This window comes from Thunnus maccoyii, chromosome 23, assembly GCF_910596095.1.
Source record: "Thunnus maccoyii chromosome 23, fThuMac1.1, whole genome shotgun sequence".
NCBI lineage: Eukaryota > Metazoa > Chordata > Actinopteri > Scombriformes > Scombridae > Thunnus > Thunnus maccoyii.
In genome coordinates, this window is record NC_056555.1 from 24,868,698 (window position 1) to 24,887,804 (window position 19,107).

Sequence of the window (19,107 nt, forward strand, 5' to 3'; positions counted from 1 at the left end):
CACACACACACACACACACACACACACACACATAACATACACACACATAACACACACACACACACACACATAACATACACACACACATAACACACACACACACACACATAACATACACACACACACACACACATAACACACACACACATAACATACACATAACACAGACACACACATACACACACATATAACATACACACACACACATACACATAACACACACACACACATATAACATACACATACACAGATATAACATACACACACACACACATAACATACACATAACACAGACACACACATACACACACATATAACATACACACACACACATACACATAACACACACACACACATATAACATACACATACACAGATATAACATACACACACACACACATAACATACATACATACACATAACACACACACACACATATAACATACACACACACACATACACACATGCACATAACACACATACACATAACACACACACACACATATAACATACACACATGCACATAACACACACACACACATATAACATACACACACACACATAACATACACAAACATAACATACATAACACACACACATAACACACACACACACACACACATAACACACACACACATAACATACACATAACATACACACACACATATAACATACACACACATAACATACACATAACATACACACACACACACATAACACACACACACATATAACATACACACACATAACATACACATAACATACACACACACACATATAACATACACACACACACATAACACACACATAACACACACACACATAACATACACATAACATACACACACACACATATAACATACACACACACACATAACACACACACACACACATAACACACACACACATATAACATACACACACACACATAACACACACATAACATACACACACACACATAACACACACACACACACATAACACACACACACATATAACATACACACACACACATAACACACACATAACATACACACACACACACATAACACACACATAACATACACACAGACACACACATATAACATTCACACATAACACACACACACACACACATAACACACACACACACATATAACATACACACACATAACACACACACACATAACACACATAACATACACACACATAACACACATAACACACACTCATATACACACACACACACACAGTCACATTGTTGCGTCATCGCTCTTCTCGCAGCATCAACAACAGTTTAAATCTTATTCTGGCGTTCGTTCTTCTGTTCAGTCAGTTAAACTCAGTCTGACGGAGGCGTGAACAGCTGCTCCGCCTGCGCTGCAGAGGGCGGCGCTGCAGAGGGCGTCGCTGCAGAGGGCGGCGCTGCAGACGGCGTCGCTGCAGAGAGCGTCGCCCCCGTCAGGACGGTTAGATTAATAACACTTACAGACCAGAAGACTTTGAACTTTACGTCTCGGGTTTAAAGACTCAAACAGTTGTTGAGCAGTAAGACTCTCAAGCTGCAGCTGATCATTTAATCTTATTCTCTCGTTTTCTCTATAAAATGTTAATGATTTGTACAAAAATGTTTATAATTTCATAGAATCAAAGGTGACGACTTGTTGACGTCTTGTTGACGTCTTGTTGACGTCTTGTTACGTCTTGTTGACGTCTTGTTTTGTCCGACTGACCTCAAATATTCATTTTACAACAAAGAAAAACATCAAATCCAAACAGGAATTATGATTTTTATACATTTTCAAACATCTTATAGGATCAATACATCACTCAGTGATCAGTGATGTTTGCGTTACATCGTAGCGCCATCTGGTGGTTAAATCAAACGCACCCATCCAGCCAAGACAACAACAAACATCTGTTTATCAATTCATCTGCCAATTATCTTCTCAATTAATTGTTTTGTCTGTAAAATGTTACAAAAAAAAGTGAAAAATGTCCAAAAACTAAAGTTAAAACATTAAAAAGTAACATTTTTATTACAGCAAAAGTCCAAAATATTCATTTTATTCTCATATATGAACCAACTGAACTCTAAACTAGTTCAGAAATAGTTTTTATTCTCATGTTTGTGAGTGAAAGTGAATATTTTTATCATATTTAACAGTTAAAAGCTGCACATCTGCATCTCCAGATGTTAATATATATAATAACTGATCTTCCAGATGTTTAGTGTGTATGAGATGCTGCGCTGTGTTGACGTGGTCGCTGACCTCGGTGTGTCGCTGTCCCGCCCCCCCCCCTCCACCCCCCCTCCCCCCTCGGTTCCTCTCCCGTTTTGTCGCCTTGGTTCCTCAAGTTTTTTTGCCCTACAACCTTGTTTTTGTTTTCTCCCCCGCCGCTCTCTCTCTTCAGGAGCCAATCGGATCGTGATCGCCGACTCCAACATCCTGCAGCCGGTGGGGCTGACGGTGTTCGGGAACCACCTGTACTGGATCGACAAGCAGCAGCAGATGATCGAACGCATCGATAAGACCACGAGAGAGGGACGCACCAAGATCCAGGCTCGCATCGCCTACCTGAGCGACATCCACGCCGTCCACGAGCTGGACATGAGAGAGTACAGTGAGTCTGGCCGCCGCCGCCTGACCTTTGACCTCGTAAACATCCTGATTATAAACCGGAGAGACGCTCGACTCAGTTTACAGACACGAATGGAGACTTCGTTTATATTTCTAAGTAGAAACAGGAAATGATGTTCTGGTTTTAATATTTATATGAAATTTAAAATAAATCAAGATTTTTATTTTGCATTAAACGAGTAAAACATGTAAATTAAATCCAGATATTTAACATTTAAAAAAAAAACAACTTTGGTATAAAAAATGACAGAAACTGTTCAAATAGACAAAAGAAAACAAACATTTTAAACAATCAGCTGCTGCAGATATGAAAATATTGTAAATAGTTAAATAGTTGCATAAACATGCAGCTTAGGAAGTATTAAATGAACAGCTGCAGCTACATTATTGATTAATCTGCTGATTATTTTCTCAATTAATTGTTTTGTCAGTAAACATTAGAAACATCAGTGATTAAAACTCATTTATGACAGAAAAAAAATAACAAAAATGATAAAAATCTCAGAAAATAGTCAAAGTTGATCAACACTTTACTGTCACGTACGACTCAAATATGGAAAATCATCACATTATAAAAGCTGAAACCAGCAAATTTTTGACTATTAAAATAGTGAATTAGGATTATTATCTGTCCTTCCACTAATCAATGCAGCTCTAATTTATACAGCAGCTTTCACATAAATGACATTAAAACACTTGAAGCTCTTAAAGCTCTAATATGTAATTATTCCACATTAAAATGTGTAAAAACAACTAGACCTATGTTATATATGTTGTTGAGTTGTGTACTTACATTATCCCAAATGTTTCCAACAATGTTCAAACTCAGAGAAATCTGTAATTTAATCAAAGTAACGGACCGTTTCATTTGGTCGCCTGTCGATGGCGTCATACCTCCTCTACCAAAGAGTAAACACGCACCAGATGCATACGGCGGCGCTGTGTTTGTCCGCTACAATGGCGTCTACCAAAGAGTAACTTACACACATACAAGATAATACATCGGCGTTGTGGTTGTTCCACACAAACTGTTATAAACTGACTTTTATTCAGTTTTAAGCCACATTTTCATGATAAATTTAGGTGGTTTTTAACTATATCTTTTAGCCGGAAGAAGGATTTTAGTCATTGGACGTCTGGATCTTAAGTTATCAGAGAAATAAACTGGACAAACGTTAGCAGCAGCTCGGCTAACAGCCCGTACATCGTCAAACATCGTTGGAGAAATATTGATTTTTTAGGTGAAACAGCTTTAATTAGTATTTTAATGATTTTAATCTGCGGGTCCGTTTGTTCTGGAGAGGAGGAGACCTCTGCGGGTAAAAACATCCTGAATGATGAACACTGAAGTAATCCTATCCCGCTGAAGCTGCTTATTTAACAACGAAGACAACAACTCCCATGATCCCTTGCTACTTCACACCGTCATCACACTCCGTCTGTTGTTATTGTTTTGATTGAGACGCCGAGCGGCTGAAATTACATATTTAAATCAAATGTTGTGAATAAAATATAAAAAAAATGTAAAAAAAAAAACAAAACAAAACAACATAAGAATAAACTAAAATATTTCAATGAAACTCAATAAAACTTTAAAAATGTCTTCAGATGTTTGGTTGTTACTGTATTTGAGTCAGTAACCATAGAAACCATTCAGGGCTGTAAACTAGTGATAAAATGTTAGAATGGATTGTAAACGAGGGCGACGTGCTGCTTCTCCTCGTCCTGGTTGAACCTGACGTCAGTTTATCGTAAAGGATCAACATCCCACCTTTCACTCACATGACGAGATGCTTCCTCTGACCTCGTGTTTTGTCGTCTCAGGTAAACATCCGTGTACCTGGGACAACGGCGGCTGCTCCCACATCTGCATCGTGAAGGGAGACGGGACGACTCGCTGCTCGTGTCCCGTCCACCTGGTGCTGCTGCAGGACGAGCTCTCCTGTGGAGGTAAACTCACACACTCAAGCTCCACTTACTAGCATCTACGGAGCTTTCAGCCGCATCTCACGGTCTCCTCCCCTCTTGTCGTCCTCAGAGCCCCCCACCTGTTCCCCGGAGCAGTTCTCTTGCACGTCCGGCGAGGTGGACTGTATCCCTCAGGCGTGGAGGTGCGACGGTTACCCCGAGTGTGACGACAGCAGCGACGAGGAGGACTGTCCCGTCTGCTCCGAGTCCGAGTTCCAGTGCGACAGCCGGCAGTGCATCGACCTGAACCTGCGCTGCAACGGAGAGATCAACTGCCAGGACCGCTCGGACGAGAACAAGTGTGAAGGTGAGACGGTCGGACAGACGACTCGCTGGACTCAGTCCGTCCCAGAAGGAAGAAAAACCTCATTAGTGTATTATTAAAAGATGTGAACTGAATCTGGATTATTTTACTGTTTACTGTTCGTAAAGATACAAGAATGAAGTAACATTTTTATTTTTCTGCTTCTTTTCTGTTTAACGACTTTCCGACTTGTAAAAAGTCTTGGTGGGATTTATCGGAAAGCTCTGATACATCAGGACAAACATGGACGCCTCACATATGTCCAACATTCAATGTAATTAAACCCAAATTTAAATGGACATAATAACATAATAAGTCTTTTTTATCAGTGCACAGTGTTTTATCATAGCGTCTCGTTTGTCTCACTTAATATGTTTAAATAACGACGGAGTTTCTGTTTTTTAGTTGCCTTTAACGAACAGCGTTTCCCAGAAGTCTTCAGTCAGATGGACTTCTGTGACTTGACGTTTGTTTGTCATTTTACAACAAAAAGCAGTTGTTGAAGTTGATCGTACGAAGGTTTAAAACACTTTGACACAATTACATTTTATTCATTAAAATTTGGGTTTAATGACATTGACTGTAGCAGATGTGCGGCGTCCATGTTTGTTTATAACAACCACTGCAGGTTACAATCAGAAACTTGTTTCAACAGAAAAGAAAGAAAGAAAAAAAAACAGCAGCATTTTGAGAGTTTAGATGTAAAGAAAAGATTCAGTATGAAGAATATTTCACACAGTGTAACAATTTTTACTGTTGTTCCTTCGTAGTTAGTCTTATTTCCTAACGGTTTATACTTAAAAACGATAGAAAATGGCTTTTAATCCCTTCAGACTTTGCTTTTGTTACATAAAGTAAAAAACACAACACATGAACCATCAGATACGATGATGGGAGATGATATCTGAGGGATGATTCATGTGATTCACAGTTTAATTGTAAATCTGTTGAGGTCACTTTAATGTAACTTCAGTATAAATGCGTGTTGGGAATAACAGCCGTTTTCTGTAGTTTTTAGATATAAGCGATAATGAAATAACACTTACCAACCAGGAACAAACCTTGTGTTAGGTATTGATAATCATCCCATCATGCTTTGCGTTGCAGTCCGCTGTCCCGCGGATCAGTTCACCTGCTCCAACGGTCAGTGCATCGGCAAACACAAGAAGTGCGACCACAACATGGACTGTACGGACAACTCTGACGAGAACGGCTGCTGTGAGTCTCATAACGTGAACTTATATTAGACGACGTTTGTTATTACTGAGCCGAACACGCCGTCAGCCGCCGGACGCAGGTTCACACATGATATATTTGATCATTTTCCCAAAGTTCACTCGGTGCTTCATTAGTTCCCAAAAGACAAATAAAGTCATAATTGATTTAACGAACCAGGAAGCAGCAGAAAAACTGAAGTAAATGATGTCAGAATAGTGACTTTTCTGTTGATTAATTATCAATTAATCGACTGATCGTTGCAGCTCTAATTACCACTAACAAACTAACGATACATATTATTATTTATATTATTTATAATGTAAATATAAAAGAATGTAAAATAAGCAAATCAGTGTTTAAAGTGTTTGAAAAAAATCTTGATGAAAACAAAAACTTTTGTTTTTGTAAAATAAATAATTAAATAAATCATTTAAAAACATTTTTGTGAATTTTTTTACATAACCTAAAATAGACCATTTTTTGTAAATGTATTAATTTATTCAAAATTTAATAAGTGTCTTATTTTCCCAGCGACAGAAACACACCGACACACGACCAGAAACACACCGACACACCACCAGAAACACACCGACACACCACCAGAAACACACTCACTAGAAACACACCGACACACCACCAGAAACACACCGACACACCACCAGAAACACACCAACACACGACCAGAAACACACTCACTAGAAACACACCGACGCACCACCAGAAACACACCGACACACAACCAGAAACACACCGACACACCACCAGAAACACACCAACACACGACCAGAAACACACTCACTAGAAACACACCGACACACCACCAGAAACACACCGACACACCACCAGAAACACACCAACACACAACCAGAAACACACCGACACACCACCAGAAACACACCGACACACCACCAGAAACACACCGACACACCACCAGAAACACACTCACTAGAAACACACCGACACACCACCAGAAACACACCAACACACGACCAGAAACACACTCACTAGAAACACACCGACGCACCACCAGAAACACACCGACACACAACCAGAAACACACCGACACACCACCAGAAACACACCGACACACCACCAGAAACACACTCACTAGAAACACACCGACACACCACCAGAAACACACTGACACACAACCAGAAACACACCGACACACGACCAGAAACACACCAACACACGACCAGAAACACACTCACTAGAAACACACCGACGCACCACCAGAAACACACCGACACACAACCAGAAACACACCGACACACCACCAGAAACACACCGACACACCACCAGAAACACACCGACACACGACCAGAAACACACTGACACACGACCAGAAACACACTGACACACAACCAGAAACACACTCACTAGAAACACACCGACACACAACCAGAAACACACCGACACACCACCAGAAACACACCGACACACCACCAGAAACACACCGACACACCGACCAGAAACACACCGACACACCACCAGAAACACACCGACACACGACCAGAAACACACTGACACACGACCAGAAACACACTGACACACAACCAGAAACACACTCACTAGAAACACACCGACACACAACCAGAAACACACCGACACACCACCAGAAACACACCGACACACCACCAGAAACACACCGACACACCGACCAGAAACACACCGATACACCACCAGAAACACACCGACACACCACCAGAAACACACCGACACACCACCAGAAACACACTGACACACTCACCAGAAACACACCGACACACCACCAGAAACACACCGACACACCGACCAGAAACACACCGACACACCACCAGAAACACACCGACACACCACCAGAAACACACCGACACACCACCAGAAACACACCGACACACTCACCAGAAACACACCGACACACCACCAGAAACACACCGACACACCACCAGAAACACACCGACACACCACCAGAAACACACTCACTAGAAACACACCGACACACCGACACACAACCAGAAACACACCGACACACCACCAGAAACACACCGACACACCACCAGAAACACACCGACACACCTAAAATAGACCATTTTTTGTAAATGTATTAATTTATTCAAAATTTAATAAATGAGTAAGATAAGAATGACATCATCACAGTGTAATTACACTGAATAAAATAAATGATAACATTGAATTATTACAGATTATTGATCAGCTGTAACCTGATATGTTTCAGATAAATATGATCAGTTTCATGTCTGTATTGATTTAAAATAATGTGATATTTATCTTTCAGATCCGACGGAGGAGCCGCCGCCTCCACCCAACAACACTATCGGCTCCATCGTGGGCGTGGTCATGGCGCTGTTCGTGGTCGGCGCCGTGTATTTCGTGTGTCAGCGCGTCCTCTGCCCGCAGATGAAGGACGACGGCGAGACGGTCACCAACGACTTCGTGGTTCACGGGCCGTCGTCGGTGCCGCTGGGATACGTTCCGCACCCGAGCTCGCTGTCCAGCTCGCTGCCAGGTCAGACGCAAAAAACAGTTAAATATTGAAGAGTTTAGATAGAAAAGTCAATCAAACGATGATTAGATTATTAGCTCTACGTCGCTGCACAGCTCTTCTTCTTTAACGCATTTCTCATGTTTGTCTCCCAACCTGTGCAGGTATGTCCAGAGGGAAGTCTGTGATTGGCTCCCTCAGCATCATGGGCGGGAGCAGCGGCCCTCCGTACGACCGCGCCCACGTCACCGGAGCCTCGTCCAGCAGCTCGTCCAGCACCAAGGGCACCTACTTCCCCCCGGTGAGACTCCTCGACCAGAAACACACCAACACACCGACACACCACCAGAAACACACCGACACACCGACACACCTCCAGAAACACACCGACACACCGACACACCTCCAGAAACACACCGACACACCACCAGAAACACACCGACACACCGACCAGAAACACACTGACACACTGACCAGAAACACACCGACACACCACCAGAAACACACCGACACACCACCAGAAACACACCGACACACCACCAGAAACACACTGACACACCACCAGAAACACACCGACACACCGACCAGAAACACACCGACACACTGACCAGAAACACACCGACACACCGACCAGAAACACACCGACACACCGACCAGAAACACACCGACACACCGACCAGAAACACACCGACACACCGACCAGAAACACACTGACCAGAAACACACCGACACACTGACCAGAAACACACCGACACACAACCAGAAACACACCGACACACTGACCAGAAACACACCGACACACAACCAGAAACACACCGACACACCACCAGAAACACACCGACACACCACCAGAAACACACCGACACACAACCAGAAACACACCGACACACTGACCAGAAACACACCGACACACAACCAGAAACACACCGACACACCACCAGAAACACACCGACACACAACTAGAAACACACCGACACACTGATTTACTGCAATATGTTTTCTTGTCTTTCATTATATTTTAAGAGTTAACAGAACATTTTAATAATGAAAAACACTCGTAACTTTTAAGACGGATCGTTATCAGGAAACGCTGCTGGTGTGTTTTTCATCATCATCGGTTCAAAGTGAAACATGAAGTAAAAGTTGTGTTTTCTTCCTGCACAGATCCTGAACCCTCCTCCGTCTCCCGCTACAGTCCGCTCTCAGTACACCATGGAGTTCGGTTATTCCTCCAACAGTCCCTCCACACATCGATCCTACAGGTATGAACGCGATCCGCAAGCTTCTCTCCGTCTGCTTCACCAAATTCCTCAAACCTCCCCAAAAAAACTCCTCCCGTTGTACCGTTTCTGTGTATCCAGTTGAATTCCAGAGTAATGATCTGGTTTGCAAATGTAATCAGACTGCAGGATTACAGTCGGAGGAATTCCTGCAAGCACATGTGAACATTTACAACGATCCCTCGGAGAGCACAGAGCGGCTTTGTTTGTTCTCCGGGGTCTGAAAACAGTCCGACTGTAACATCAGTTTGTATATTCGCGTTCTCCTCAGCTGAGACCACGACTGTTGTTTTGTGATGGAAAAAGTGAAAGTGTGTTTAGATTCTTGTGGGACAAAGCTCTCCTTTCAGCTTCTTTAGTTGTTTCCAGCAGTTTTCACTTTGGCAAAAAGCTGCAGCTATTATCAATTATTTTCATTATCGATTTATCTTCATTTTGTCGATAAAAATAGTCGGAACAACAGTCCAAAAACACAAAAATAATCAGTTTATTATCTTTTTATGACAAAGAAAAGCTTCAAATCTTTACATGTGAGAAGCTGAAAACTGTTTTTTAAAGACGACTAATCGATTGATCAGCTGATCGCTGCTCTAGTTTAGATTTTGTTTTAGTCTTTTGATGAAAATGTTGATTAGACACTAAAATGATATTTTTAATTTGTCATTTTAACTAAAGCTGCAACAAATGATTTTCATTATTGATTAATCTGCTAATTATTCTCTTCAAACGTCCAACAAACACTCAGAAATAATCCGTTTATTGTCACAACGAACTAAATAATTAAATCATCACATGTGAGAAGCTGAAATCATGTTTTTCATTTTTCCTTTAAAAAGTCTAAATCGTTTCATATTGATTGACAGATTGATTGTTTTTTGTTTGTGTCTCAGCTATCGACCCTACACCTACCGCCACTTTGCCCCGCCCACCACCCCCTGCAGCACTGATGTGTGTGACAGCGACTACACGCCGGGACGCCGGGCGCCGCTCAAGTCCAGCGCCGCTGCCTCCGCCTCCGCCGCCGCCGCCGCCAAGGGCTACACCAGCGACCTCAACTACGACTCGGAGCCTTTCCCGCCGCCGCCGACGCCCCGCAGCCAGTACCTGTCGGCGGAGGAGAACTGTGAGAGCTGCCCGCCGTCGCCTTACACCGAGCGCAGCTACTCCCACCACCTCTACCCGCCGCCGCCGTCGCCCTGCACGGACTCCTCGTGAGCCAAACCCCCACCCCACCACCCCCCAACCCCCCACCTCCGCACAGCTCCGCCCCCTCACTGTAAATAGCAATTGTGCATATCTGAGGTTAAAAATGGGAAAGAGAGACTGATGAAACAGGAGGAGACGCAGGACGAAAAAAGGAAAAAAAAGAGAAACGGGAGCTACAGAACATTTGTACATTGAAAAAGAGAAAAAGCATATTTATATATTTTCTATACAGTGTTTACTGATAATGCCATAGAGGTTTGTATTAAGAAATTTGTACATTTTTTTAAGAAAAGGTTTTATTAAAATCATCACAAATATGAGTTGCCTTAAAGCAGAGAAACGAGGCTGAAGGACGAAAAGCACAGGATGAAAACTGAACAGCGGGACGTTTAACTTATCTGATGCCAAATATGAAAAACATCAACAGCTACAGGACGCAGCCGCCGCCGGACAGACGAGCCTGGGCGGCCATGTTGTCTGTAGCTACCATGGAAACTGGATCAGGAGTTTTCAGAGAATGTGGTACTGGGTCTTTTTGATTTGAATATTTACCTCCTTTTCATTTACGAAACGGTTCGTAGGATCGTGTCTGTCGGGGATGTGAGTCATGTGCTGAATCTCTAAAGCAATAAACTCTTAAAAAAAAAAAAAAAAAAAAAGGCAAAATATTTATTACCGAGTCTGTTCAGACCTCGTTAATGACGCTGTAGGAGGTTTGATTTAAAACCACAGAGTCACTACAGGGACATGAGCACAAATGTTTATTTGTAAGTTTCTGGTGCAAAAAAGAAACTAAAGACTTATGGTTTGTTTTTTTTCTCCACTAGAAACTTAGTTGTACAAACTAGAATCAGTGTCCTGTGCAGTAGAAACTGTCTGGTGACACTTTTAAACCATCTTGTACAAACTAGAAACTACGTGCTGCACTTTAGAAACGCTCTCGTAAACACACAAATGTTTTTGAACGCACTACAAAATTTTTTGCGTGCATTAGAAACTTTCTGTTGTGCTCAGTTGAAACCACATGTTGCACACTACAAACTCTTGTGTGAACACTAGAAACTACGAGCTGCACAGTAGAAACTATTTCGTACCAGACAAAAGTTTTTTTTTGTTAATGTCCCCTCAGGGCCTCCGTACGAAACACTAAAACATGTTTTTTTCCCACTAAAAGTTGGAGATCGACGTGACGTGACTCACATCCTCAAACCGTCAAGGTTGTTCAGACAGGATTTAAACCAAAATGTACGCTTGTGTTTGACATTTGTGTTGTCATGGAAACGTTTGGATGCTTGACTGCAACTGTCTTGTCTTGTACGTGAATCGACCCAAAGCTGCACAGCCGACGCAGGGTGACGCAGGGTGACGCAGGGTGCGTTCAGCGCTTCGATTTTCTTTCTTTTCTTTTTTTTTTTTTTTTTGTTTTTCAATCCCTGTTCTCACAATAACGGAGGAAGTTTCCCACCAAGAACACGATCTTGTGCCTGACCAGTTCCACATCTTCATATCCTTTTTCTTATTTTTTATGTTGTTGTTACTTTGAGGAAAAAAAAAAAAACACAAAGGAAATCCAGTGCCCACTAAATGCTATATAGTATTTTTGTACCACATATTGTGTAGATAACGTATTTATAAGCTATATAGAAAATCATTGTAAATCTATCCATTGAATTCTTGCAGTACTTTTCATTCCGTCTTTTTTTATATTGCCTCATTATATTTTTCTACAGAATATCACTTCAAACGTAACGGCGACAATCTCAGATCAGTCAAATCGAAGAACATATCCAGGTTTTTAGTGTCTGTTCATGTAAAGTCAATCTGATGTTTGAAGGACTGTTGTGCCAAAATAATCTTTTTTTTATCGATGTGGAGGCAGATGTCGGGAGCTGAGAGTCAAAAAAACAAACAACAAAAAAAACAAAAACAACAACAACCCTGCAGCCGGGACCAGAGAGGAGAAACACGAGGCGGCATCGATTCTGTTGCCTTGACGTTCTGTTTTTGTTTTTTTTTTTTGTTTTTGTTTATTTTTGTGAAACTGTTCTTGTCTTTGTGCTTCTCTCGTGACGATCAGAAATATATTTTTCAAGATATCTTGTTGCATCGTTTAATCGTCGGAGGAGCGTTTTTTCACGTTTGTTGTTCAGCTTCTGAAGAAGAAAAAAAAAAAAAATAACACCAGCATGAATTTGACAATCTTAATGCTTTACACACACACACACACACACACACACACACGCACACACACACACAACAACACCTTTTTATTGTTGGTTTAAATGAGTTTGTTGACTGCAGAGAAACTCCTGATGTTACGTTTGTTTGTTTGTTTTTTTTAAACACTGAAAGCACAAAAATCATCTGATCATCAGATTTAGACTCTGTAATATGTCGGGTTTTGTTGTTTTTTTTTTTTACAGTGCAGTGATTTTTTTTTTTTTTAAGAGGCTGAAAAACTGTAAAGAAACATTTTTAAAAAATAACATTTGTGTGAAACAGAAAACAGACGTTCAGGGCTGCGTTTTTGATATTTTACTTTGAGGAATATAAAATGTTTTTTTTTTTCTAAATATAAGAGAAACAATTTAAATCTGATCAAAAGGTTTGTCAACATGTTTAATATTGATTATTGACACCCAGCCCTGAGATATTCAGTCTGTGAGAAATTAATTTAAACTAAAACATCTGGTTGAAATGATTCCACCTGTTTTAGAGAAACTTTCTAGAAACGATCGTCGATATCTGCAGACAGGTGGAGGCGGGGAGGAGTTCTCCTACCGATAACACGAGATCGACTCTAGAAATGAGATAATACGGAGTCCCCGAAGTGTCGAGATTTGATATTTTAAATATCTTGAGCTCATTTGTTTGTTTATTTTCTTGTGCGCACAAGTTAAACTGGAGGCTTAAATAGTGATTCTTGTTTATTTACAAGATTATTTTTTGTGCCCAAATTATTATTTTACAGTTACATACATAATCCACAAGTAATCTTGACAACACAGATTATTATAAACATCTGTGCACACAAGTCATATTTTGTTTGTTTTTGTTTGCTGACCTTGTGTGCACAAGTTGTTTGTAATATTATGTAATAAACAAGTCACATGTTGCCTTGGAGACACAAATTATAAAAAAAAAATTGTGCCCACAAGTCATTTCGTGCTACTTTTTTTTTTGACAAAACAACTAAAGTGCTCAAATTACAAAGTAAAAAATTAATAAAAACATATTTTATCCTCCCGAGTAATAAGAGATATCTTAAAGTTGTCGTGTCAGATGTGGATCTTGTGTGTTCAAGATGATAATTTATGTGCACAAGGTTATTTTTAAATGGTCTTTGTGGATTTCGGGGTCTCTGTAGAATTGACTGGACGCAGGTGAAATTATTTTTTGCCATTTGTTTTGCTCATTTAAGAAAATATGATGTCATGACAGTGTTTTTTTTTTACAGTACAGTGATTTTTTTTTTTTTTACAAGCCTCCAGATTGTGCAGAAAATCAGAAAAAGTCTCATTTATCTGCACAGAAAAACAAACACGACGCCAAATGTCCAGTTAATCTTTCATAAACACATATATATATATATATATTTTTGTCTCCCTGCTGCCTCCGTACATCCCATAACATCTGTCAGCCAAGCTGAGCGACCTGTGGTACAATCACTTCTCTACAACATCCAGGTGTGTCTTCAGCACATCCACATCACATGAAATCATTTTTTTTTGGGAGAGGTTCTCATTCTCTTAACTGCACTTTACAGTTTATTTTATTTTATTTTTAGTTGATTTCTGGTACAAAACTTCATTGTTGTCGTGCAGCTGGAGTAAACCTGTGTAAAAGGTGCACGTTTGGTTTAGAAGTGTGTTCAGAAGAGTCCCCCCAACAAAAAAAAAAAAAAAAAAAAAAAAGACGACTTTTGTCTGTTCACATCAGCGTTTCAGAGTCTGGTCTGTGTCAAGAAAAATTCTGATAAATTGTTCCTTTTAACTGACGTTTGTGCGCTCGGTGTGCTTATTTTCTCCTTTAGTGACCTGAACCCTCAAATTACCTCATTTGTTCCCTCAGATTAATAACTTGTTCATATTCTCAATTTACAAAGTTTTTGTCCTCATTTATCTTCCGTACATTGTGTTTCCATGAAAAACAGATGTTTAAAACTCTTTGTTTTCATCTGTAATACAGGAAGATGAAAACTGACAACAACAAAATATTAAAGTTCAAAGGTCAAATAGAATAAAAGTGAGTTTTTAAGGGGATCAAATGAATGATTTAAATGAACAAAGAATAATTTTAGGGAACTAAGTAATCCAAGGGTACTAATTAAGTCACATGAGGGTATAAATGACTAAACAGAGAATAAAATAAGTACATAAAGCACATTTATTACTCATTTGTACGACTCGGTATCAGTTGAATTGTTGATATTTGGAAGCAAAACTTTCCTCTAAACTTTACATTGAGAAATAAAATCAAGAGTCAAAGTTCTTAAAAGCTGAATTCTGTTTTAATAAGAACTTTTTGTCTAAAATCTGAATTTTGATTGAATGATGAATCTGATCGGTTTTAATCCAACGTTTGGCGTTTTTTTTTAACGTTTAGATTCAGACACGTTTCAGTCTGTTTTGATACCTAGTTGTGCAAATTTGAGGGAATTATTTTCACAAATAAATAAAAGGCGGAAACGAGACAAATGAAATGTAGGAAAGTGAATCAGTGACGCTGAAACATCGACGGTCTTCCTCTGAGTTCAGGCTGAACTTCGACATTTCTGTACAGATTGTGAGGGACGAGTTTGAAAAAGGTCAAAGAAAGTAGAAATGTTTAAAAAAAAAAATTTAAAAAAGATGGAAAAGGTTGAGTCTTTTTTTTTTTTGTTTGTTTGTTTTTAATTAAAAAAGCACTTTTGTCTCCAGGTGATCGGAGGTTCGACGGGAAAACCGAAAAGTTTGTGTCGTTTTGTTTTTATTTCCTGATGAAATGTTGTCCTTCATCTGTTTTGATCTCATGGTGCTTTTTGCGAGGACGAGTCTGGAGATGACCAACATTTGGTTCGTCATTTAATTTCCACTAACTCTACGTTTTTTTTATACGACTGCTTTACCTGTAAACCAGATGGACCTGTACAGCCCATCCAGCTGCCACCATAAGCTGTTGTAACACATGAAATGCTGATTTTTTTTTTTTTTTTTTTTTTTTTTTTTTTCTTTTTGTTGAATATAAAGTGAGTGAACTTTTACCTGAGTGTCTGTGTGCTGATTGATTTGTGATTTATTGGATTTATTGATCATGAAGAGACTCTACTGGGAGACGAAGATGAAATCAACATCGAGCAAATATAATGAACTATTTTATACATGTCAGACTAGAGCAGCATCAATTAATCGATTAGTTATCGTTTATTAAATTAATTGACACTTTTGATAATTGATTGTTTTGAGTCATTTTTCTAGAAAAAAATTTTTTCCAAGAAACAAAAAGTTCTGATTCAAGTTTGTGAACGTGAAAAGAAGAAAAGAAGAAGAATTGGGGGATTTCATTACAGTTGCAACAAATAGTTTATTAGTTGCCAACTATTAAATTAATCTCCAACTATTTTTAGGCCAAAAAAAAAGTCCAAATTCTCAGATTTCAGCTTCTTAAATGTGAATATTTTCTGGTTTCTTTAGTCTCTGTGACAGTATAGTGAATATATTTGGGTTGTGGACAAAACAAGACATTTGAGCAGGTCTGTAGGCTCAGGGGGGAGTTCAGAGTTTGGACTTAATGAGTTTATTGTGCAGGAGAAGAAAGTACTATTTTTTAGTCTCTCTGGGTGGCTGAGGGGAACCGGACCAGTATGGAGGAGGTCAGCTGGTAGATCCTGAAAATTAGACCCATGAAGACGTAAAAAATTACAGCCGTGGTTGAAACGCAGCTCTCACATGAGGAGGAAACAGCACAGATCTGTTCTGTTTGTATTTATGCTGCAGGAGTTGAATGTAATAAATGAATGAATGAACAGTAAAAACATCTGCTGAGTGTTTGATGGTTATTTATTTCTGCTTTAGAACAAAACGACATGAAACAATCAGAAAATAACGTTTTATTTCTCTGATTCACTGCTTTGTTCTCGCTACCACCACTCCCTCACTTCATTCAGTCTCTAGCTCACTCGACCACCACTGCTCTCTCTCTCTCTCTCTCTCTCATCTTTTCTAAAAGGAGGCAGGAAGCCGACAACAAAGCCTAATTTTACTTTTAACATTCACAAATGAGGAGGAATGTTCTCCCCTCATCCTAAACTGGTTGTAAATCCACCAGTGAGTGGGTCAGTATTCTTCCCAACTGAGGAGCGGGAATCAAAGATTCAGGGAATAGATCTGCAGAAACATGTTGTCTTATGTTAAGAAGTTCTTGTGCAAAAGTAACTCTTGTTGTTTTGGTAGAAACACAAAATATAAAAGAGCTGGACTGCAGCGGCCTTTCATGGTGGCAGCAGGATCCTCACTTTATTTCATATAACATATAAAACATTAAAATATTAAACATTTCCTTATTTATTAAGGATTACGGCAGTTTGGTCCGTGGGATGCAAGCAATGAAGATGTAAAGTTTCCTGGGATAAAAGCTCTTGTTATATCAAATATGCTGAAAGTTGAATTAAACAGCAAACTCGTTTAATAAAATATGAAAAAATCTGTAATTCCAAAAAAAATATCAGTGATTGTTAGGCTGTAAAAAAATCTAAATCAAATATCAGAATATTATTATGTTTAGAAGTTACAGTTATACAGTTGTATTAAATATTTGTATTATTAGTTCATATCAATCACTGTTATTTCTGTATTGTTTTGCGGCTACCGTAATAACCCACCACAGCGTTAAAAGGTGCGATACGTTAGCTGCTCTTGCCGCAGCATTTCTCACTTCTCAGGTAATAACATTGCTTTTCAGCCATGAATATAGATATAAGTGAAAACATGTTGATGCTAAAAGAACAGTACCATGAAGACAAACGTTATTTTTTGCTCGTAACTCTCATGAGGACGCACACTTTTTTTTAATCTGCCGCTGCTCATCTAAATATTACGGTATTGAAACCACGCCCTTGCTCCTCTGTGCGTGCTGATTGGTCTGCTGCCGTCACATGACCAGGGAACAGCGGAAGAAGAGGACTCGGCCGCAAAAAAGAAGGTGAGGAAATAAACAAAAATAATAACGATTAATTTTATATAATAAAACCAGCAGCAAGACTTTAAGCACCGGCGCCGGTTTGTAGCTCGACGTGTTAGCTAGCGGATCCGGTAATCTGGCTCCGTTTGAACGGTTAGCTTGCTAGCGCGACGCGGTTTTAAAGATCGTCCATGGATACGGACAGAAAGTGAAAATATGACACAGCGTACAGTTCTTACTCAAACACACATTTACTCACATCGATCTGACGAACAGCAGATGTTTTAACCGCTAATTCATCCGTGTGTTTGTATATTTATCAGCTAATATCAGCTGCTTCAGTTAGGACTCGATATTAAAGATGTTGAAAGGTTTAAAGAAGCTTCCTGTGTGTACTTTTGATATTTATAATATCTGCTGTATCATCGTCACATCACGGTGGATTCATATTAACATGTTTATATTACATATTTATATCTCTGCAGGTTTTTTTTGTTGTTTGAGGCCTGAAAAGGGAATTTCCCACCGACCTGCTGTGACGTCACTGCGAATTGAATGACGCACAGGCGTCGAAATACATTTTTAAAAACTGTTGAAGTTGTTTATTAATAATAAATAACATGCAACAGCAGCGGCGGAAAGTTACTAATTTACTCAAGTACTGTACTTAGGTACAAATATTTAGAGGTACTTGTACTTTACTTGAGTATTTCCATGTGATGCTACTTTCTACATGTCAGAGGGAAATATTGTACTTTCTACTCCACTACATTTATTTGACAGCTTTAGTTACTTTTCAGATGAAGATTTGACACAATGGATAATATAACAAGCTTTTAAAATACAACACATTGTTAAAGATGAAAC

The 19,107-nt window shown here is 39.7% G+C and overlaps 2 protein-coding genes across 3 annotated transcripts in view; both read left to right on the forward strand.

Annotated features, from left to right (window-relative positions):
• lrp6 (low density lipoprotein receptor-related protein 6) overlaps positions 1-11,741 on the forward strand; it is a 53,557-nt gene extending 41,816 nt beyond the window's left edge. For both annotated transcript variants that reach the window (XM_042403043.1, XM_042403044.1), the window contains 8 exons: positions 2,395-2,604; positions 4,446-4,571; positions 4,660-4,896; positions 6,001-6,111; positions 8,390-8,620; positions 8,761-8,897; positions 9,761-9,858; positions 10,767-11,741. In XM_042403043.1, the coding sequence (XP_042258977.1) occupies positions 2,395-2,604; positions 4,446-4,571; positions 4,660-4,896; positions 6,001-6,111; positions 8,390-8,620; positions 8,761-8,897; positions 9,761-9,858; positions 10,767-11,091 (1,475 nt within the window). In that variant the 3' untranslated portion in view covers positions 11,092-11,741. The remainder of the gene's footprint in view (positions 1-2,394; positions 2,605-4,445; positions 4,572-4,659; positions 4,897-6,000; positions 6,112-8,389; positions 8,621-8,760; positions 8,898-9,760; positions 9,859-10,766) is intronic.
• Positions 11,742-18,181: 6,440 nt separating this feature from the next.
• The window catches only part of tbk1 (TANK-binding kinase 1), a 23,050-nt gene continuing 22,124 nt past the window's right edge, over positions 18,182-19,107 (forward strand). Inside the window, exon 1 of the mRNA XM_042403075.1 lies at positions 18,182-18,261. The gene's annotated coding sequence lies outside the window, so the exon portion shown is untranslated. The remainder of the gene's footprint in view (positions 18,262-19,107) is intronic.